This window comes from Ctenopharyngodon idella, chromosome 16 (assembly GCF_019924925.1).
Source record: "Ctenopharyngodon idella isolate HZGC_01 chromosome 16, HZGC01, whole genome shotgun sequence".
Classification (NCBI taxonomy): Eukaryota; Metazoa; Chordata; class Actinopteri; order Cypriniformes; family Xenocyprididae; genus Ctenopharyngodon; species Ctenopharyngodon idella.
Window position 1 is genome coordinate 21,297,248 of NC_067235.1, and position 23,503 is coordinate 21,320,750.

At 36.5% G+C, this 23,503-nt stretch overlaps 1 protein-coding gene across 1 annotated transcript in view; it reads left to right on the forward strand.

The window, feature by feature from the left end:
- The window catches only part of me1 (malic enzyme 1, NADP(+)-dependent, cytosolic), an 82,802-nt gene that overhangs the window by 34,044 nt on the left and 25,255 nt on the right, over positions 1-23,503 (forward strand). The window contains exons 4-5 of the mRNA XM_051866048.1: positions 19,071-19,146; positions 20,516-20,677. Of these exons, the coding sequence (XP_051722008.1) occupies positions 19,071-19,146; positions 20,516-20,677 (238 nt within the window). The remainder of the gene's footprint in view (positions 1-19,070; positions 19,147-20,515; positions 20,678-23,503) is intronic.

Below are 23,503 nucleotides of genomic sequence, written 5' to 3' on the forward strand. Positions count from 1 at the left end.
GGAGTGTTGTTGTGTAGATGGTGAAACTGGAGATTTTGGCTTGTGACGATGGAGTGCGTGCTGTTATCTCTTTTGTCTGACGCAAGATTGTGTGCCGCTATCTCCTTTGTTTACATGAGGGGAGTCTGTGCAATGGCGGACATAGGCGAAGTAGAAACTGTTATGGTGCTAGTATATTGTGCATCCCTAATTTCAAAGATTGCTCACATTAACCAGAAAAAAACCCCTCTGCCTTCTTCTCTTTGAAGCAAATATCTTTTAAGTATTTACACTCACACAAATAGCAGACTTCCTCATGGGTGTTAAACGTGTCAAACGGACCACCAGGGTAGAGCAACAATCTCAGATTAGAGCGATAATCACAACAGCATGAAATAAGCAGTGTAAGGTGCGGCTGGGTGTTATTTCCTTCAATCTCTCAGTGGTGTGTTGCTGAGTAAAGTTTATATGTATGGGTATATACAGTCAAACCAAAATTTATTCAGACACCTTGAACATTTCATTCATTAATACAGTTTATTCACTGTAGTTTAAAAAAATGGTAAAAAAAAATATGACAAGATCTCAGAGTTAAACTGTGTCAGAAAAAGTTCATCTTAATTATGTCAGATAACACTTAAGCAAAACATGGTCATGTCAAAGTGTCTGAATAATTTTTGGTTCCAAATTTTTATAAATTTTACTGGTAGTCCACTGTATGAAGAATTTTTGGGTATAATATGTCAGAGTTTACTTTATTTTGCTGTCCTCACTTACATAAATGAACTAGTGTCCTGCACCCACTAGTAAAAATATATAAAAAATATCAAAAATGTCTGAATGATTTTTGGTTTGACTATATATACAGGTGCTGGTCATATAATTAGAATATCGTGAAAAAGTTCATTTTTTTATTGTAAATTATTTTAAAAAATGAAACTTTCATATATTCTAGATTCCCTACATGTAAAGTAAAACATTTCAAAAGTTTTTTTTTTTTAATTTGTTGATTAGAGCGTACAGCTAATGAAAGTCCAAAATCCAGTATCTCAAAATATTAGAATATTTACATTTGAGTTTCATTAAATGACCATCCCTACAGTATAAATTCCGGGTATCTCTTGTTCTTTGAAACCACACTAATGGGGAAGACTGCTGACTTGGCAATGGTCCAGGAGACAATCATTGACACCCTCCACAAAGAAAGTAAGTCACAGAAGGTCATTACTGAATGGGGTGGCTGTTTACAGAGTGATGTATCAAAGCATATTAAATGCAAAGTTGACTGGACGGAAGAAATTGGGTAGGCAAAGGTGCACAAGCAACAGGGATGACTGCAAGCTTGAGAATACTGTCAAGTAAAGCCAATTCAAACACTTGGGAGAGCTTCACAATGAGTAGAATGAAGCCGGAGTCAGCGCATCAAGAGTCACCACACTCAGACATCTTCAGGAAAAGGACTACCAAGCCACTTCTGAACCAGAGACAACGTCAGAAGCATCTTACCTGGGCTAAGGAGAAAAAGAACTGGACAGTGAACAGTGGTCGAAAATCCTCTTTTCAGATAAAAGTAAATTTTGCATTTCATGTTGAAATCATGGTCCCAGAGTCTGAAGGAAGACTGGAGAGGCACAGAATCCAAGCTGCTTGAAGTCTAGTGTGAAGTTTCTGAAGTCAGTAATGATTTGGGGGGGGCGTGACGTCTGCTGGTGTTGGTCCATTGTGTTTTATCAAGTGCAAAGTCAATGCAGCCATCTTCCAGGAGATTTTGGAGCACTTTATGCTTCCATCTGCTGACAAGCTTTATGGAGATGCTGATTTCCTTTTCCAGCAGGACTTTAGCATCTGCCCACAGTGCAAAAACCACTTCCAAGTGGTTTGCTGACCATGATATTACTGTGCTTTATTGGCCAGCCAATATGCCTGACCTAAATCTATGGGATATTTTCAAGAGAAAGATGAGAAACAGTCGATCCAACAATATACAGATGATCTGAAGGCTCAATAGTGCCTCAGCAGTGCCACAGGCTGATCACTTCCATGCCACACTTCACTGATGCAGTAATTTGTGCTAGGAGCAAGTCATTTACTGTAATATGTCCTGCCGATCAAGTATTGAGTGCACAAAAGAACATACTTTAAAGAACTTGAACTTTTCTGTTTTGCAAATCCATTTTTTGATTGATCTTAGGAAATATTCTAATATTTTGAAATACTGGATTTTGGACTTTCATGAGCTGTACGCTCTAATCATCAAAATTTAAAAAAAAAACTTTTGAAATGTTTTACTTTACATGTGGGGAATCTAGAATATATGAAAGTTTCATTTTTAAAAATAATTTATAATAAAAAAATGAACTTTTTGATGATATTCTAATTATATGACCAGCACCTGTATATATATATATATATATGTCAGCTTTCTTGTGCTTGTCCAGCAGGGTTCATATCAGACCATTGAACCCCAAAATAATGGCCCAGTGTGAGATGACCTTTTTGCAGTGATGGTTTAGACAGATCTTCCTGCTGACCCTCTTATTCCACCACTGATCTTCAGATGCTAGAGAACACACTGGGTAATTTCTAATATTCTGAGGGTGACCTTCCTTCCACAAAATTTTAAATCAAAAAAGACTTTCATGTGAAATGTCAGGGGTGTATGAATGACCTTTCCATGACCCAGGACTCTCGAATAACAAGTTGTAACTGAATGCAAATGTGAAAGGACTTTGCTTATTACTAAGTTTATAAAATAAATTTGCCATCTTTTATGGAGACTTTTGAAAGAGATATAGGCGCATCATTATAGACTTGAACTGTTTTAAAAAAACTCAAGTCGTCTGCTAGTTTAGTTAGTTTCGGCTTGATTCTGAGCAAGAGGGATTTGCGGTTGCAGATCCAAAGGTCAAAACCGCAGTTGTCTAATTGCCTAGGTGTAAAATTACACAGTCTAATTACAGTAGCTTATTGACCATGTTTTAGAAGGGCAACATGGATTAACAGTGTGGTTGGATACTTTTCCTGTCATTATTCCTGAGATAATTACAGAGAAATTGCGTATCAGAGTTGTCATTTATGCTGAACACGTCTCCTTAAACTTTGTGGCCCCCATAAAGAGGATTAAGACATTCTTTTATTTGGCCCACACACACTAGGATCAGATCGATGAGCATCTAGGACTTAGAAACACCATTTTCAATCATTTACCCCTCTGTTTCAAGAGAGCCATTGGACTCGCTTTTGAGTGGTTGATTGTGTTCACTGGGTTTGAACCTTTTGAAAACCATCAGTTTAAGATTTATTCTTACATAAAAAATGGAAATAAAGTTTGGAATTACAAATATTTGACAAATAATATGGCATAACATTTGGGATTAATCATTTTGCTGATTTTGTGGGCCTTGTGAAACAGTTTGGAGCTCATGTAGTATAGGCTTGGTGGGGTATAAAAATCACATCCAGAGTAAACACAGTTTTAGGTTTTGGAATGTTTAATTTGTTTCTCTTTTCCAATTGCATATGTATATGTATATATGTATATATATATATATATATATATATTTGGGACTTTCAGGTCTTTTTGATCCAACTAGAATTGCACTGCAGTGTACTGTGCAAATTATGGAAGCTATATAGTAATTTTGACTTCTTTTGCTTATTCCCCTAGTACTAGCTACAAAGATGTACTCTGATCTTTGGATGCTTACAACATCATGTTGTATAGCAGATTATGTTAAAAAAAAATCTGTGCAATATTCAATTTAAGGACAATGTTTCTCTGTAACAAATCATTGAAATTGGCCGAGTTGTTGAAATTCCGTTCCTTCTAGTAAAATTGTGGAACCTTACCCTAAAGCAAGAGAGGCTGCTGAGAGAAATAAGGTGTAGTGTTGGCAGTTTCGGTTGGTATACTCATTCATGGGGTGTTTTTATGATGTTATTTCCACATGGAAGTATCCAGCAATGGAACAATATGAGGTAATAATATTAAATAAGACTGAAAATTAGGATTTTTAAAAAAAATTTTTTTATTAAGTTAGTGCTAGTGCAGATTCCAGAATAATTTAAAAATCCATTGGTGTCGGAGGCCCCCAAGCATCTTCCTGTCCTGTGAATTTGCATGTACTATAGTTGATCTGCTGTACAGAATGTAAAGCACTGAATATCACAGGAATCATTTAAGAAGAACTCATTTCCTAGTGGTAAGAGGTTGAATGGTTTACCATTCTGTGATGGATGTAAATGCCCTCCAGTTACTCAGAAACCTCATTTTCCAACCACAGTGAAATGCTGGCACATTCTGCTTTTTTGCTTTATCCCGACTCCCGAGTAGAAGTCAGAGTTGTCTTTTTGTGATTGTGTATTGATTAGAGGGCAAAAAGCTTCTTTAAGGCAGTTTATAGAACTTTGGTGCTGAGAATAGGTGTTTCCTTGTAGAGCTCTATGTGTTTTGAGCAGCTGAAATTTTACCATTTTGCTGTGTTGACTCTATAGTCATTTTTTTTTTAATATATAGAGAATTATTTAAATGTGCTGCATCTTTACAATCCCATGTGTTAAAGGGTTTGCAATCCTGTGGTTCTTGTACCAGAAATTTAAGTTGAGGCTGCAGGATATGCTAAATTTAGACATGATGAATTAATTTAGCATGAAATGAATCAGGCCGTATGTCCACCAAAGCGTTTGTAGCCAGCTGAAAATGCCAGAGCTCTTCTTAAAACGCCTTGTGCTATGATACGGAATATCCGTGGAACTGTTACTAGTATCCGATTTTGCAAATAGTTTGTTTCTGAATATAAAAATGCCGACACAATGTAACATACTTGCTCTGGCACTAGTTTTGAATGAAGAGATGTGCATGTTGTTGTCATTTGTTATCGTTGTACAAGCAGAATGTGACGGTTGGTCAGTGTAGTATTTATCCCGCCCCTCCTGCACTGTGATTGGATGGCTTGTAAAAAGTGACAGTGATGAGCACTGCGTTTTACCCAAAGTTGAACATTCTTCAACTCTCGGAGACTGGTAAAAAACATTACTCAGTGTAAAATAGACGCTTAGCACCTCGTCACGCTGCTAGCGTTTTAAAAATGCAGCACTCCAAGTTGAAAACAAATGGAAAAATATACTAGCCTTTGGAAAAAATGCTTTGGTAGTCACATGACCTAAAAAATTATACAGTGACCCCAAAAAGACATTTAAGTCAACATTTAAAAATATGATTGATTTTCTTAAAAATAAATGCCACTTGGTTTAAATTTTTCTAATGCAATTACTCCAGTCTTTAGTGTCACATGATCCTTCAGAAATCATTTTAATGAGAAAATGACACCTTTTTAGTTTCTCATTTAAAAAAATATATATTTAATTTTCAGCTAATTTAATAATTTATATCTTGATTAATTTTATTTATAATGCCTTGTCTAGGCTCTGCTCCGGTATGGTTTGTGTCGAGCCAGTCTGGTTGTTTAATGAGAAAGAGATGAAATGTAGTTGCAATAAACGCTTTAAGAATCTGTACAACTGTAGCATCGGATGACTGTTATTCTGTTGCACGAATCTGAGAAACAACTTATGATGGCACAGTTTGATGTTTGGTTTACCAATCAGCAAAAAGAAGCGTTTCATTCCTGCCCACATGTAGAGATAGAATATTCAAGCTGTTTATTAATTTTCTACCCCTGAAAAAAACAAACAAAAAAAAAACCTCAAGCTGAATTGTTTGTTTGTTTGTTTTTTAAATGAAAAAGGCCATTTTCTCATTTTTCTACTTTCAATCTTTGAATCAAAAAAATGAATGAACGAATGATACACAGATTCATAAAGGAATTATTTTTGCAGGTAACAGAAAATTCAAAAATTCGTTTAGTGTTTAGTGTAGCTCTCAGTGTGACACCAGCCAATTTGAAGATGTATTTGAGCTATATATCTGAGCCATTATAAGCCTAAAAGGATTTCAGGAATCTCCCACTCATGGGAGCGGCAAGGCACCTGACACTGTCTCTCACATATTGTACAAATACACTGTTCTGACCTCAAGGTTAACAGACATTTACCACATTTTAGTGTCAGTTAATATAAAGGGAGAAAAACTCGGAGAAAAACAGGTGTTGTCCACTCAAACAATGTTGTAATAATTATCTGCATTTTTATGTACTCATAAACCTGTGGTCGTCGGTCCCACACGTGCCAAGCTGTGGTATTGACTCCTCCTTGGTGGTGCTTAGAGGCCAACAAATTCTCCATCCAGATGTTTTATTTTAGGTTAGCTGTTGATCCAGATGTGTTAGCCTGGGTCTATGCCATTTATTTGCTTTTGAAGGATGTTTTAATTTCCAGTCACCTTGGAAAGATGCTTGTGCTCATTGGTTTGGTTGATTTAAAAAATGTTCTTTACAGTTTTCATTCTTCATGTTAAAGTAGTATAATGAATTTTAAGCAGTGTTTAACAAAACATTATTTGGAATAGCATCAAATTGAACATCATGCTCATTTGTTAGTGGTTGTTAGGTCTTAGCCATGTGTTGTGAAATCATTTTACATGTTTTGCAGAGATTAGACATTATACTATTATCTATGCGTGGCAAATCACATAACATTTGTCTGTTGTTTTAAGATTATTTAGGAATGAAAAAGGCTTGGATACAGTGTCATTGTGCAATTGGTGTTTTGTTTTGAATGGAACAGATTGTGAATGTACACTTGCCCAGTTTAATTTGATGAAAATGGTAAATTTGAAAATTAACGCAAATGTTCAGATTTTATAGCTGTAAGAATTTAAAGGAAGATTTCACCCAAAAATGAACATTTTCGTCATTATTTACTAAATCTAATGTTGGAAGTACCTTAAAAAAAAAAAACGTTATATTCAAACAGGAAGTAGTTTTTTAAGTCTCAGTGTCAGGTTTGATCTGTATTTGAGTTAGTTTGAGTTGGACTTTAGCTGCGTCCCAATTCAAAGGCTGCATCCTTTGAAGGCTGCAGTCAAAGGCCATTCCATCACAATGGCGCAACGGAGGCTGTCCCAATTCAAAGCTTTCTTCAAATGTGGCCTCGAAATGCAGCCTTCATTTCCCACGCAATGAAGGAATGAACAGATGGAGCCTTCATGGCCTACCCTACCCTAGAATTCATGACATGATTTTTTTGAGAGAAATTGCCAGATTACACTTCTAAATGTAAATACTGGGTTTCAACTTACTCAAATATCTAATGATACAAATGTAAGAAAAAAAAAAAATACATAAAGCAGTTCAAATGTTGACCTATATCTTACTAAGATGTGATTTTATATAGTTTATACTCTTTATTATGTACAGAATTGGACCAAGTTGAACATATTAGACAGGTTGTGGACCCTGTTTTGTTTTCAGACAGTTGAATATAACTTTCTAGTGCAGTCTAGTACAAACGTTACTGTCGCTTGTCAATGGCACCTGTCACAGTTGTTAGGTGACAAGAACAGTCCCCCGTTGGCTAGAGGATCCCAATTAATAATGCTCGGTCCAAACTTCGCAGCCTTCAAAAACATGGTCTTTTGAAGTCTCTGTCCTTCAAAGGATGCAGCCTCTGAATTGAAATTAGTATTTGTTTCTATGGTGGTTCATTGTTTGGTTGATTCTCTGCACCTGTTTCTTGTTTCCTTTGATTGGTTATTTCCTGAGTTTGTTTTCATTAAAAAAAAAAAAAAAAAAAAAAAAACTTCTTGCGAATAGATCCAGCCATTTATTTTAAATTTTTGCTGCATTCACTGTGTGATACTCAGGTGCACTTGTTGTATAGAATATATTTTTATGATACTTTTAGGGTCCATTGCACAACCCAAGTTGGGTTGAAAATGGACAAACCCAGTGATTGTGTTGTTTTAACCCACTGGTTAGGATAAATGTTTGCCCAACCTGCTGGGTAATTTTTTTTTAACTCAATTATTGTTTAAAGATTACTGTTTTTGGGTTCATATTAAGCCAGCCATATAGTAATTTTTAAACAATAGCTGAGTTAAATAGAACTGCCCAGCACGTTGGGCAAACATTTAACCCAACTGCTGGATTAAAACAACCCAATCACTGGGATTTTTAATCCAACTAGGGTTGTTTTTAACCCAGCATTTTTTATAGTGCATGGAAAAAACAACCAGTATTTTATTAAAAATGTCTCCTTTTGTGTTCAACAGAAGAAAGTCATACAATAATGAATTCATTTTGGGGCAAACTATCTCTTTAAACCTAGCAAACAGAAGAAACTCTCTTCAGATGAAGTTAAATACTAAGTCAAGCTCCAGACTTTGGTTTGCCTGTACAGTTTCTCTGAAATGAAGTGAAGTAGGGAAGTCACAGCACAAAATCTTTGGCCTGACCGTAAAGAGAGCTTTTAATAGTTTGGGAATGAATTGAAGATGCCAGAGTGTGTTTAATAAGGGCTTGTGAAACACTATGCAGCGTGCTGTGATTTTCTCAAGGGGAGGAAAGAGCTCTTTTTTGCAGGCTCTATTGCAGTGTCAAACACTATTGCAGCGTTTTATAACTCTGTGTGGTGTCATGTTTAAAAAAGGCCCCGTCCAACAGGTCACTGCGCTGACGCTTCTACGTTTAATTTTAGTGCCTTATTATTTTATCAGCTGCAATAAGTGCAACAACTCCTATGGGGAAAACAGAATCTCAGCCTGAAGAGACTTTAAAAGTGATTTAGTTAAATAAATAAGCCTGTGGGCAATTTTGTCCTCCTTAAAACTGTGGGAAAGTAACCTTTAGGGATAAAAACTCAGACGTGTCCCAGTTCGTTAATCTTGACTTGTCATCTTGCTCATTTTCTATTTAGCAGAACTGTTGATGTTTGGTTCCGGATGCATAGTCATAAATAATTATGTGTAACAGGACATTTTAAATTCAAATTCATCTCAATTTATTTTATGTGGATACTGATAGTGGTACTCGTGGCCTTAAAAACATGTTAAATTTTATGAGACATTATTAAAGCATTTATGTTTCCTGTATGTGCACTTAGTCTTGGGGTTTTATAACCTAGAAAGCATCTAGAGGTTGCACATCACTCCGGTACTTTAGAAAGAATGACGTGTGCAAAAGCTCTGAATATACTGTATCTCAGGATGTTAATCACAGTTAATGAGGACTCACAAAGCCTGACAGCCATTGCAGCAAAAAATGAAATTGCATGACCGGAGGTAAAAAAAAAATAAAAATAAAAATAAAACACTTCTGTGTCAATTTACCTCTCCAATTGTGCATATAATTCTGATATGTGGGAGTTTATCATCATTAAAACTTTGGTGTCAGGCTTATTTTTTGCTCGCATCTCCATAGCGTCAGTTTTTTGAAGAGATGCGAAAGTTAACAAACGTCACGGACCACAGGTCTTTCCCGGCATGCCATGCTAGCAAAGTTCAGACTAACTGGATAATTAGGCTGCATATGGCAAACCGCATATGGTTGATGTTTAAAATGTTTTTTAAGAAGATTTTTGTGCTGCTCTACTGTGATTATGAAATCCTTTTTATATGCAGTGCACCTTGCCCATGGTATGTTGAATAGAGTATTCATTCTCATTAGACACATAAACACAGATGCAGCTGTTCAAGATGATTTGGATGAGGGGAAAATTGGCAGTAATCGTAGCTATAGCGGAAATTCAATGGGCACCGTGGATGCAGCACACCCACAGTCAACCGAGGCGGCTTTGGAATATATTGTTGTTTATGATTTGTTTGGGGAAAAAAAAGCTTTACCTAAGTGAATATGTCATGAACAATTCAGGCTTTTTTCATCAAATTTCCTTTTTGATTGTAAGAGTTATCCACTTGTGTAATCAAGTGATGGTGATGTTTCCTTTCATTGGTCACAGTTTTTATGGAAGGTTGGATGTCATTCAATACATTTGTTTGGACATCTCACAAGTTTACAGGAACTTTGACTAGCTCTGCGGGACTCTGAGGTGATATAATTGGTGATGATGGTAAAGAATGTTTTGTCAACTGAGTTGAAAAAAAAAACAACTGGGGAAAGTCCATTTTTATTGGCTTTTTTTTAATGGCTGCTCTTCATTATATGTTATTTATTTGTTAATTTATTTTAGTATTTCAGTAAGAGTTAGAGGTTAGAGAATCTTAATTCAGCCGCCATCTGTTTTAAGTGAGGTGTATTTTTTCCACTAAATTATCAAATTATGCTTATTTTACTGCTGTACATGAAACTTACATTAATCATCAGCTGAAATGGGGTCCGATGAGACATGCGGACTGCATTAACAGTGATTTGTGTACAGTCATCCCACAAGGCACTGTTATATTTTACATGCTTGTAGAAAATGCAATTCACATTCATCTATAAAATATACCAAATCTGCGCAATCCATAAATCATAGTCACACAAGCAATATTTAATAATGCTATAACTTTGCCTTTTATTTCATTTCCAAGGCTCTTTGAATTAACTTTCCTTAAAAGAGTCTCGGTGTGGTCAGACACAACTAATACTATTTTCATATGGGATGTTAGTGCAGTATTGGCTTTTGCTGTAGAGTAGCAGTCAGTCTTTAGCACAATGAGCCATATACTCTATTTGATGTAACATTTTAAGCATGTCATTTGTTTAATAGCCAACGTCACGCCAAAATGCAACAATTACTGCGAAGTAATTGATGGAAAAATGGAGCGTGGTTGTAATTTATCTGTCCTTTTTACTTTGACTGCAGAGGGCTTATTCCATTAGCATTGTGTGTGTGTGTGTGTGTGTGTGTGTGTGTGTGTGTGTGTGTGTGTGTGTGTGTTTCACTGTTATGTAAGCTTGCGTAATTTGACTCTTCTGGCTGTCTGAATGGCAAGTCGAGGAACTGTCTATGACTCCCACAAATACAGACAGGGCAGCCCACTCTCACCCACAGACATTCAAATGCAGATGATTTGCACCACATTTACTGAAGAAGGAAAACCAGTACCATCTATACTAACTTAAATCATTGTATTTATTCTTTTCTAACTGTCATTTTTCACCTAAAAGCCCTCAGCCATGTCTGGACTGCTCATAATGAGGGTGATGCAAACCTCAGACTGGCACTCAGGGTCTGAAGATGATGGTCTGGGATTATAATTCTCTGATTTCAAGAGCCGAAACGGCTTTGCACTTTGCATAGGCTGTATGGAAAAGGGTGGTGGGTTCAGAAAGATGAACGTCTCATGCAGTGCGCTCCTCTTACTGGAATAGAGGAAAGTTTGGCCGCCGTCGGCAGCTGGGTGGAGAGGAGTCTATTGTTGCTGCTAGTGGCCCGCACAGAGCTGAGGAGAGGGAATTGGAAAGAACGGATGGTGTGTTTGTCCAGCTGATTCTTCGTTTTTCATCCGAGTCTCTCCATCTCGTTCCAGCCAAGCACTTTTCCATCCCTCAGAGCACACGCACGCCCTTGCACACTCCCACGCAGCACTCTCACAGTTTTAGGCTCTCTGTTTTATTGTTAGTGGATCGTGTCCCCACAATGACGTTTGAAGCAAGTCGATGTTTACAGAACTTTAATTTTATACCGTTTACTCTGGGCATAGTTCCATTTGCCAACTCGGTATATATCACAGGCGGTTTATAAAGGTGGAAATAATATGCCCTTTCCCTTTTTTTCTAATACCAAGTGCCCACTTTTGTGCATAGTAATCAGCTGAGATTGTGCTTGTGGGATCTTTCGTAATTGCACAATACCTGCATGTTCTTTGTCTCCTCTCCTCTCCTCTCCTCTCCTCTCCTCTCATACATTTCTTTCCACTCAGATGAACTTTCTGTCCTGCTATTATCTCATAGATCAGGATTAGGAAGGAGTCTGTGTCAAGAAATCAGTAACCGCATTCTGAAAGTATTGTATTGTCAGTGTTTTTTGGTGCCAGAACTTGGTCAAATCCAGCCACATAATTTAATCTCATGTCCTATTCCTATCGCTGTCCTTTTTCATTACATGTTTCTTTTTCTGTATTTATATTTGTTTTGAAACCAGTGGACCTCCATGGGATTATTCTGTCTGTGGGATAGTTGAATCATAATTTTCATGATTTTATTTAGAAAGTTGTTATTATAATGTTTAAATGAAAAGAGATTCCAGAACTAAACTGTTTTGGCTTTTTAATCAGTAATTGCAATTTGAAAAGGCTAAGATACATTGGAATAATTCTGCAATTAACATTCACATGTGAATAAATTAATTTGATTAGATTGATCCCAGTGCTGCAGAAATGTCACACAATTTGCCTGGAAGATTGTTACAAAAAGTTATACACAAAGTATGACATACTGATTAATCAGATGCATGAAGCATTCATAACTTTAGTAAACAAAACATAACACTGTTAAAGGTTTCTCATTTAATAGTGCATCGTTTCTCCTCAGAGTTACACTGTCAGAAAATAATTTTGGAGATCTAGCTTGATAAGGTAGCAGGATGTAATATTGTTGAGGTTGCTGCAGGCAAACAGTAAATTTACATGATGTGTACAGCAGTGGCGTGCAGTGGTGTTCTGAAATGAGGAGGCAAATTTTTTATTTATTAATGAATCAATGTAAATTCATGTGCATTACTCTTAACATTGACATATCTTCCTTGTTAAATGAACATTACTTTACATTACATCAAAAAAGAAACCAAATACAATTCTATTTTGTAATTTTACATTAACAATGTATTGTAATAAATGTTCTATTTATCAAAACCAAGTCGATCTCATCAAGTTAGTGTTTTAAGCATTTCTACATTCATTCCAAAATAATAACTAAAGGCATATTTTATTTGTGTATTGATGTTTTGCTTATATTTTATTTGTGTATTGATGTTTTGCTTTTTAATAGTCAACTTAGACTATTTTGGATCAACAGTTATGCTCTGTAAACACCGTCTGTCACAGACACGAATTGTATTTTTAATTTCACCAAGCTGATTGCACTAAAAACCCCGCAGTCATCGTGTTTTCAATCCATTTCAAGTTTGATTTTGACGTGACATAAAGCAGTGATATCTAACTGGGTGATCTGTTTACTTACATTTCAATCAGTCTTCCCATTGACGCCATCATTTGTTCATTCAAACTGACGCGCGGAACGTGCACGTAAACAAGAGGCGGGATTTATCGCACAAACCAATCATATCCAATCATAACCAATTACATCCAATTATAGCGCGATGGAGACATTGCCTCCTCTCACGTGACTTTCAACCATTTCTTCTCAATTACCCCCCACAAAACCCACTGCACACCGGGGGTCTGATGGTTTTCTATGGTTTTCTATAAGAGCAAAGGGAGGCATGACTCCTGATCTAACTTTACCTGCGGGTGTCGCTGTTGGGCAGTGTTCCTTAAGAAATACAAGTGACTTGCGCTCTTTTTAATGTCATAATTTGTAATATTTGTGTTGTTTTATATGTAATATGGATTATTTTCTCATTTCTCCTATTTTTTTTTTTTTGAGGAGGCACTGCCTCCCTTGCCTCCTCGGAGGAAACGCCCCTGGTGTACAGAGATATACTGTAGTCGAACAGTTACACAACACAATCCACAAATTCATAAATGTGATTTTGTATTAATAAATTCTAAATTTCGACTGTCTGGAAAATACACATGCTTTATTGTATTTGTAGATACATTTGAGGCAGAGTACAAATGCAAATGGATCACATTTATGCTCTGTATGTTAAATTACTTTTTTCTTTTCTTTTTTTTTTCACTCCTGAGCACCATATCACCACCCCCAACTGTACCTTCAGAAAATATAAAGGCCATTTGTCAGTGTTGCAGAAAATGATTGTGATACAATGAAAATTAGCTTTGAGAGCTGATTGGATTTGGCTTTGTGGCTTCTTCAAAGGTCATATTTGCTTTAATGTCTCATGACCCTTCATTCTCTCTCTCCACTGTTTAATAATTTTTGATCTTATATCAGAGCATTTGTCTTTCCCCCTGCTTTATTTTTTCAAGTGACTTTTAGAAGAACAAGATAATTGCTGCAGAGTAGGGCTGGCACTTAGCCAGAACTGAATTAGTTAATGCTAGATGGTTGAGTTTCTATTGTGAACCTCATCAGAAAAGACATTATTTTTTTGTCTGAAATTTTAATTTTTCATATCACGTAAGACTAGTTTTGTCACAGTACCAAAATTTACCAATTTTGGTACCATAGCAAAAAACTATTAAAAAAAAAAGAAATAAAATAAAATGAACTAATAATAATTATAATTACTAATTACTCACACTATCAGTGAACCGGCATGGAATAAACTCATAACACAGAATTAATGAATAAAGGATAGCATGAAACACATACAATAACACTATACTGTCTGTGGTTTGGCCGCGGGCGGGAGACATGATGGTCACGGATCCGTCAGAGATGCAGCTCAATAAAAACGTGAACTGTGCACCGTAAGTCTTTTTTTGCTTACTGCCAAATCAATCGTGAAACCGCTATATCACAGAACGTTAGTGTGGACGGATATTAACGAGTGTGACATACGTCTGATCAAAGCTTATTCGTTTCTGTTATTGTTAAGTATCAATACTCCTAGATGACCAATACTAGCTTTGCTGTTGCCTGATACATGATAATAATCTGTACAATATTGTGATCTGAGCACAGTGTTACATATCGTTAGCTAACGTGTATCTGTAAGCTAACACTGGTCTCCTGCCCTGTTCTCCACTGGTTCTCCTCACACCATAACTCAATTTGTCTCCTCTGACCGCTCTTCTGTCTAATCCTGGCCTGTCCCTGCTCTCTTGGCCGCATAGCAGGCTAATTGTATGACTGTGGTCCGTCATACGAGTATAAACAAACATTTACAATTTCCTCAGCGTCCGAACTGTCATTGCAATCCATTGTTTTCCTATTGTTTAAATGGACCGCACTCCAGAAAGCCTAAGTAGAGTATTTTTACATATATTTTAAAGAAAATCTAGTTCCTACATTATTTTTCTATACATTTATTCACTGAAGCTCTAACCTGCAATATTCCCTTTAAATCAGCACATAGCCTTTAAATATTTATAAGTAAACATGGCTTTAAAAAGGTTAATAATAAAATGAGGAACTATTAGTTGTTGGTTAAGAAAGTATTCAACAGCATGCAGAACTGCAATGAGTTTTTGTGCATTTTGTGCATTATTGAGTGGATGCAGCCCTGACTAACTTCAACACCTTTGACTGGCCATTGTATTCATGCACTCAACAGAAATGTCTGTGATTAGCTACAATCAAAACATGTTGTAAATAGAAAACTTTGATGCTCTTCACAGAGCGCTTAAAAAAGCAGCCGCCTTTCAGCAAGTAGTGAGTTGCCCTGGTTTTTAATATAACTGGTACTACAGAAAGGCTGGTATTGGTAAATTTTTTAAATCGCAGTATCAACTTGGTACCAAAGTACCCATACTTTGACAGCACTATGTCAGACATAATGTGGGGGAAGTTGTCCAGGCTGTCTGGGTATGGTTCAAACCTGTTTAAAAGATCTGTTGTGGTTTTCCCCTCATCATGCATAAGTTTGCGTCACTGTGGAGAATTTCATAGAGCAGTCAAAACCTGGGACACTTTAGTCTGAAATGTTTTTAAGAAGGAAACGGGTTTCCAAGGCATCATAACATCATTTGCAATGATGTTAAACAAATTTGAAAGAACATAACAATGCAAGATTTTTAATGAGTACTGTGCTTATTTCCCAGTAAAATTGAAATCATACATTAGGAAAAAATGGGGAAAATTTACAATTACAAATGAATTTACTTTCATCCACTCCTTTAGATGCCATTTTTATTCTTTCAGCCATCCGCCAAACCACAAGCACAGGATGATGGGATATCATAAGCAGCAAAGATCATGTCTTTAAAAATGACCAGAGGAGGGCATCTTAGTAGACAGGATGCTTTATATATTTTCAGTATAGTATAATATTTTACACTGTATATACTATATATAATATATATACATTAAGTTAATACATTTAACAAGCAAGGATGCATTAAATTGATCAACCATGACAGTAAAGACATTTATAATCTTACAGAAAATTTCTCTTTCAAATAAATGCTGTTCTTTTGAACTTTCTATTTATCAACTAACCCTAAAATAAATTCGTTATCCACTAAAATATTAAGCAAGGTAACTGTTTTCAACATAATATAAAGAAGAATCTTGAGCACAAAATAAGCATAGAATGATTTCTGAAGGATCATGTGACACTGAAGACTGGAGTACTGGTTACTTAAAGTTCATTTTTGCCATCACAGGAATAAATTACATTTTAAAATACATTAAAATAGAAACTAGTTATTTTACATTATAATATTTCACAGTATTACAGTTTTTACTATATTTTTGCTCAAATAAATGTAGCCTTGGTAAGAGACTACTGACCCCAAACTTTTAAATGGTAGTACAGTATAATATTTTTAGATGAGCACCAAGTTGGTTCCTGACAACTTTAAATGATGTTTTACATTCTTATTTGGTCCTTTAAAATTCTTTTAACTGTCGGATCCTGTTTGTTTCAGAAGAAGATGGTTGTAGACAGTCATGAGGCTTCCAACAGGCACTTCTGAGTGAGGATTTCATAATACTGCAGAACTTAAAATCTATATTATCCATTTCATTTATTATATTTTTAAGTTTGTTCACTTCACCATGGTGCTAGGTGATGAATGACTTTTAAAGAGTTCTGTGTCAGAGGAGCATGCAGTCTGAATTATGTTTGTGTTTCGAGCATTATCCCTGCTCCCAGGCGTGTGCTTTTCGTTTGACTTTAGGTCAGCTACTGGGGAAGAGCTCTTATGTGTCTTTTCCGCTGCACTGGAATTTAGCAACATCTTGTTGATGCCTAAAAGGATGTCTAAACTGTATCCCTGGAGTCATATAATTTGTTATATACCCATCTTTAGATTTCCTGTCATTGCCTGAGGTGTCTTCCTGTCACAAGATGTCCTCCATTTGTAGGCTTCTTGGAACTGGATCAAGTCCACCTAGTAAAGTCTAATTTCAAGATTCTTCCAGATGTAAGAATGATCTGTTTTTTTTTTATGGATTCTGTGAACTTAGGCTGACTGAGAGATTGGAAGTTTTCCATGAAGCCGTAGGTTGAAGGAAGAAAGATCTGCAGTAGGTGTATGTTCAAGATATTTTTGAGGTCAATGTGAAAGATGTCCCAGGCATCCTGCTCATCCAGTTACGCTCAGTGGAACTCATGAGATCAAAAAAAAAAATATTAAAAGTGAAAAAGAGTGGTCAAAGGAGAGTTTGAGCTACAGAGAGAAGACCAGAAAAATATGAATGCCACTGTGCATTTGTTTATATCTACTGCATCATCTCCAACTGTATTTCTGTCAGGACTACGTTCGTAGTACCGACTTCGATACCAAGTCAATACTGAAATTTTAAAAATGTGACGCTTTGAGCTCTGTTGAGTGGATTCGTAAACACCTCTGATTGGCCATTGTGTTCACTCGCTCAAAATATATGTCTGTGTTTGAATTTGAAAGCATTTTGAAAGCAGGAGCGGGAGCATTTGAAAGCAGGGGTCTATCAGCGGACCGTTCCTCTGATAGACGCCTGCATTCAAACGCTTCAGTGTGTATCTGTGTAAGTGCTCGATGAAGAGCATCATTGATGTCTATTTACATGTTTTTGAAGCTTTGATCATTGTAGCCAGTCGCAGACATATGTTGAGCACGTGAACACAATGGCCAATCAGAGGTGTTTACGAATCCACTCAATAGTGCTCAAAGCATCACAATTTTAAAATTTTAGTATCGATTTGATATCGAAGTCGCTACTTTTGACAACACTAGATGTGAGCTTAACTGACGTGACCTGCCAGAACTAACGCTACACTTGATGTCTGTGTACAGTAAAACAAAACTGAGCAAGGTTAAGCCAAGGTTGTTTGTCATATTTATTCATCCCATGATTGACAACTGTTCCACACCTCTTTGACCTACAACCATTAGCAACTAAGACAAACCACACACCAAGATCATACACCACTCGAAGACCACATATAAAACTGGGCAAACATGTGCCACATCTGAGTAACTTATGCATGGATCAGAATATTTGTGAGCGTTCGTTCATCTGTTTTCTAGGCATGGATCAATCAAGTATAACCTCTACTAAAACATGATCAACAAGCATGACTTTCCAGACTGATCCAGGCTGGTTTAACTATGCTCAAACAACACAGTCTTTCTGTTGAAACACAAAATCAGTAGCCCTCCCCTTGAACTTCAATCACAAATGGTAACAGGAAGTGAATTTGAGAAACAGGTTTCTTGTCGCAGTAGCCCAGGTTTGAAGCTGATGATTTATTTGAAGAAGGTTATGGGTGGAATGGGTGGCTATAAAAAATAGACTCTTCATTATTTACACGTGGGAGGTTGATAGATTTGATTTGGATTAAAAAATAATTGAGAGTACAGAAATAAAGCACAGTGAAATATGGGATAAAATAATATATAATCAACTTATTTATAGTAGCTCAGCAACAGCAGCAGATAGTTTCAGAAGTTTCAGAGGGAGCTCAATGAGTATTTAAACATATTTAAGTTAGTTGACAAGGCAACATTTCTTATTTTTGTTTGATTTTTAGTTTATTTTTCATCTCATGTTTATATTTTATTTCAGTTTTATTTCAGTTACTGAAAAATATTTTTGATATTTTTAGTTTTTTTTTTTTTTAACAACACTGAAGCTGACAGTGAATTTAAGGGTAAGTTGAGTTGTAAGTAACAAGTTGTAAGTCACATGCCAGGGGAGACTATGATTTGCCAAAATCAGTCACTGAAGTGAAAAAAAAAAAAAAAAAAAACTGTGAATGAGCCTCTTTATAGTTAGGAGCTGTGTGCCTATCATTTACCTGAAGGTGGTACATGAATTGCTCCAAATGGAACTGGAAAGTGAATCTACACTGGACATGATAAAACTCAACCTCCTCATTTTAGATGTCCACTGATTTGTTTAAATGTTTTGGTAATCTGATTCCATGTATAATGAATGGAAACACTTGCTGACACGGAAAGCAGAATCAATTCAGTTGAGCATGTTTTTTAATTTGTGCTTTTTTCTCTCTCCTAGGGGCCTATTTATTACAATTCATGACCGCTCCCACATCCCCACACTACTTCAGAGCTGGCCAGAGAAGGACATTCGTGTAAGTACTGCCCACTTACATCTACACCACCTTGTACTATTACACAATGTACCAGAACTTTCATGGTCAGACACAAATTAAAACTCTCCAGGGTTTCTCCAATTCCAAAGACATTGATTCCAAATGCATAAGACTTGTACCGTGAAAACGATGCAATAAAGTCATATTAATCTACTCATTAAGCATTTAAAAGTTATTAAGGTAATGATGTCGCACCCTTTAGGGCTTTGGCATGTTGAGGAACAATGTGGGGTGGCATGAAATGAAGCAGTAAAAATGTTAAACACCTACTGCATCTGCATCACAGTGTTAACGGAAAAAAACACGTTGTTCTTGCTTTGGGATCAATTGCGTCCGGTAATGGGATTGAATTACACAGCTCATGCTGTTATTTTCAATTTGGTAGTTTATTGTGAATATGTGAAAATGTGATTATAAAAGCAGAAAATCTGTTTGTTACTGGAGGGCAGACTTACATGCCAACCTAGAATATCACAGATCCAGTTAAAAATGCATATGCTGAATCCAGGACAAAAACATAAAAATACAATAAAGAAAGTGATTTGATAATAAAGTGCTTAAATTAGATCAGCAAGCTTTGTAGAGTGAATTAAATGTGTGGACTTCTGTAGTGTCCAAAACATTATATACACACTACCATTCACAAAATTGGGGTCAGTACGATTCTTTTTAAAAAGGCATTAAAAATTCTTACCAAGGCTACGTTTCTTTGATCAAAAATACAGTTAAAAAAAAAAATGTAATATTGTGAAATATTGTTACAATTAAAATTTTTTTTCTCTTTTTATATATTTTAGCTGAATCTTTAGAAGCCATTACTCCAGTATGTTATTAGGATTAAGAAACGTTTTTTAGTACTGTCAATGTTAAAAACAGTTGTGCTGTACAATATTTTTGTGGAAATCATGACTTTTTTTCAGAATTTTTAGGTACCATAAAAGAACAGAATTTATTTAAAATATATATCTTTTGTAACATTATAAATGTCTTTTTTTTTTCATTATAAATGTTTTGTCACTATCAATAAAGTTAATGTGCCCTTGCCGAATAAAATTATTAATTTCTTTAAATTATTTGAAATCTTTTAGCAAAAAAAAATGTGCATGTGTGTGTATCTATATTTATCTATCTATCTATCTATATATATATATATATATATATATATATATACTTGTGTGCGTGTGTGTGTTATTAAAATCATGGGTCCTTATAATGCATGCATGGCCCATATTTTTTGGTTAAAAAAAAAACTTTGTTCACCTAAAAATTTACAAATGATTTGGTTGTTCATGCAGCCTGTTTCTAAATTTGCTTACTGTCTCAATAACTTGGTTGTATTTTTTATTAGGCTGTAGTAGTGACAGATGGAGAGAGGATACTGGGCCTGGGGGATCTGGGCTGCTATGGCATGGGCATCCCAGTGGGTAAACTGGCCCTCTACACTGCCTGTGGTGGAATGCCTCCTCAGCAGTGCCTGCCTGTAATGCTGGACGTGGGGACAGACAATGAGGTAGGCAGACATGTGGCACCACAGCCATCCAGACCGTGACTGCTGACACCCGCTTGCCATCTCGCTTACTCTGACATAATCAAAGAGGAACATAACTATTCATAGCAACCACATCCTCTTTCACGACTTTAATCTGCCATCTTGTTTGTTTTCACTGGTCGCAATGTTGAGGTGTTGTCCAGAAGGACGGAGGTTACTGCTGTAATAGCTGTAGGTTATTAATAGCCCAATGAGTTCAGAGGTTAAATTTAGTGAGTGTAAAGTCTGTGTCATTCTCAACAGGGCTTAGGGTGTGGCACTGCAGAAATAGAAAACCACTGCCTCATCTACCAAGGCTTTGTGCCAGTGTCCACCTGGCACTCCCTTTCTGTGCCAGAGCAGTGGCTAAGCCATGCCATCATAGATGCCGATTCTCAGATGGAGGGAGAATGACAGAGTAAAGTGAGAGAAGAAAAGACTAAGAAAGAGTGTATGACTTCCAAGGCTTTATGTTTTAGAGACACTTGTCTTTCTATTGAAGTTATATCTTATATGTACAGTACATGCATATGTACAGTAATGGAACTGTAAGTCTCAAAATGACATGGACATGCACTTTTTTAGCTTTAACATTTTAGGGTAAAATTAGAGCTTTTAATTTAGTAAATAGTTAATAGTATTAGTAGATAGCTGCTGCTGCTGCAGAGCAAGTACGGAACTTGCCACTGCTAATACACACAGCATGTTGCAATGAGCAAGCAAGACATACTGCTGCTGTACAAGCATACATGAATCACCCCCATAGCAGATCTATGCAGGTTGAGCTGGGGAGGGTGGAGGGTTTCTGAAAGTGCGCTGCAAACTGCTACAGCTAATAATAGGCATTTGAATGTTGAGCAGCAAGCTCATTGGCTACCAATACAGCGGGAACCAATCAGCTGTGCCCTATAGAGAATGATGTAATTGCAAGCAGATTGGGTTAAGGAGCCTGCGCCATCTAGAGTTTCATGACATAACTTTGTATATATAATACACTACCAGTCAAAAGTTTGGAATAATTAAGAATTCCTTTTATGTTTTTGAAAGAAGTCTCTTATGCTCACTAAGGCTACATTTATTTAATCAGATTTAAAATAACTTTTCTATTTTTGCGTGCACATTATTTGACAGATCAGTGACAATTTCAGTAGAAAGTATCGCCAACAACTCTGTCTGGTCTACAAACTACGTTTCACAACCAAACACACATGAGAACTGATACAGGAAATAATGTAAAATCACATGTGAGTGGAGTTCTCACACAAGACTGGATTTCTTCTTGTTAAAATGATGCATGCAAGAAGATTGTGATCCAAGTTGTCTATGTGCCGATTTGCAGCGAAAAAGAAAAAAAAGAACATGAAAGAGAGAATGGTTACTTGCAGAAGCCATGCTTCTTGCTGATGTTGTTGCAGGACTCCTCCCACCTGAACTTTCCCTTGCCCTGTATCTTTGCTCTCTCATTGGCTGTAGGTTGACTCCGATGTAATTTAAAGTCAAAACACATGACTCTAAGTCACAGACAGGTCCAGATATTTAGCATGCATTTCATAGCATGCAGATCGCATCTTTGATCAGTCACACTACGTGATTATTTTTGACTCATGTGAACGAGCACCGATTTGCCTCAGATTTCGGGCATTTGTCAGTGATTTCCACAAAACTATCAGCGAGTGAAAATCGGGGCTAAAATCGTTCAGTGCAAACCCGGCATAAGAGACTTTGACTATCTTACCCAAAGCATATTACTTTGAATTCAAGAGATGCAATTACGTATATCTCAGTTAATATGAGGTATGTCATGTCAACAATTCTTGCTTTTACTCTAAAATTCGAAGTTCCTTAACTCATTTAACAACTTCACACTATTGTTGGTCTGCACAAAAGCTCATAAATGTGTATGAAGGTAAAAGCACATTAACACTGTTGTGTAACTGCTCTGAGTCAGTTTTCCCGTTCAGTTCTGCTTCAGTATCCAGCAGGCCAGCTCCACATGTGTCTTCTGCTGCGATGCTAAATCCAGAGTGGCCAGTCAGCGATTCAGCGTACCCTCAGGCATCAAAACACTTTAATGAGTTGACTCTCTAGATTTTGGCCCCCTGTCTCGGTCTGCATCCAAGTGTATTCAGCTGGAGGAATGGAGGGAAAAAAGTTTCTTTTTCAATTTAGTTTCACTTATTTATCATTTGTTTTGGTTTAACTTTATTTATTTGTTTATTTTGTACTGTCTGGGTTAATGTTGCATGCGTATGTTCACGATAAAGAGTCTGTTTTTGTTATTAAAATGGTCTCAACATAGACAGACAGACATAAATGCGTACGCAGTATTTCATACCCGCACACATAGCTCGCTGTTTAGTCTTCTGTCCCACTACAAGTCTAAAACTGAAAGACTTCTTCAGCTGCGCCATTTGGCCGACTTTGGATGAAGTCTGAGATAATTAAGACCTTGTTTTCAGGATATTCTGAAGAGATGACAGATCTGATTGATGAACTCACTGCTTATACCCCCACAGCTGTGTGTGTGCATTTTATAGGACTGTGCAGTCAGATGATAAAATGAGTGTTATTAAAGGATTAAGTCTACTGTTATTTCTAAAGGAGCAAGACGCCTACTGGGTTCAGGCTGACTCCTTTCTTTCTGCCTGTCAGAGGGAGCTTGACGACTGCACCTGGATCAGTTTTGACTCTCCAAGCACAGTCACTAACATCAGTACAGACAGTGAGGAATCTGATCCAGGATCAGCACACATCATTTATGGTTGCTTGATCCAGGCCCTATACGCTCTGGTTAAACTCTAATCCATA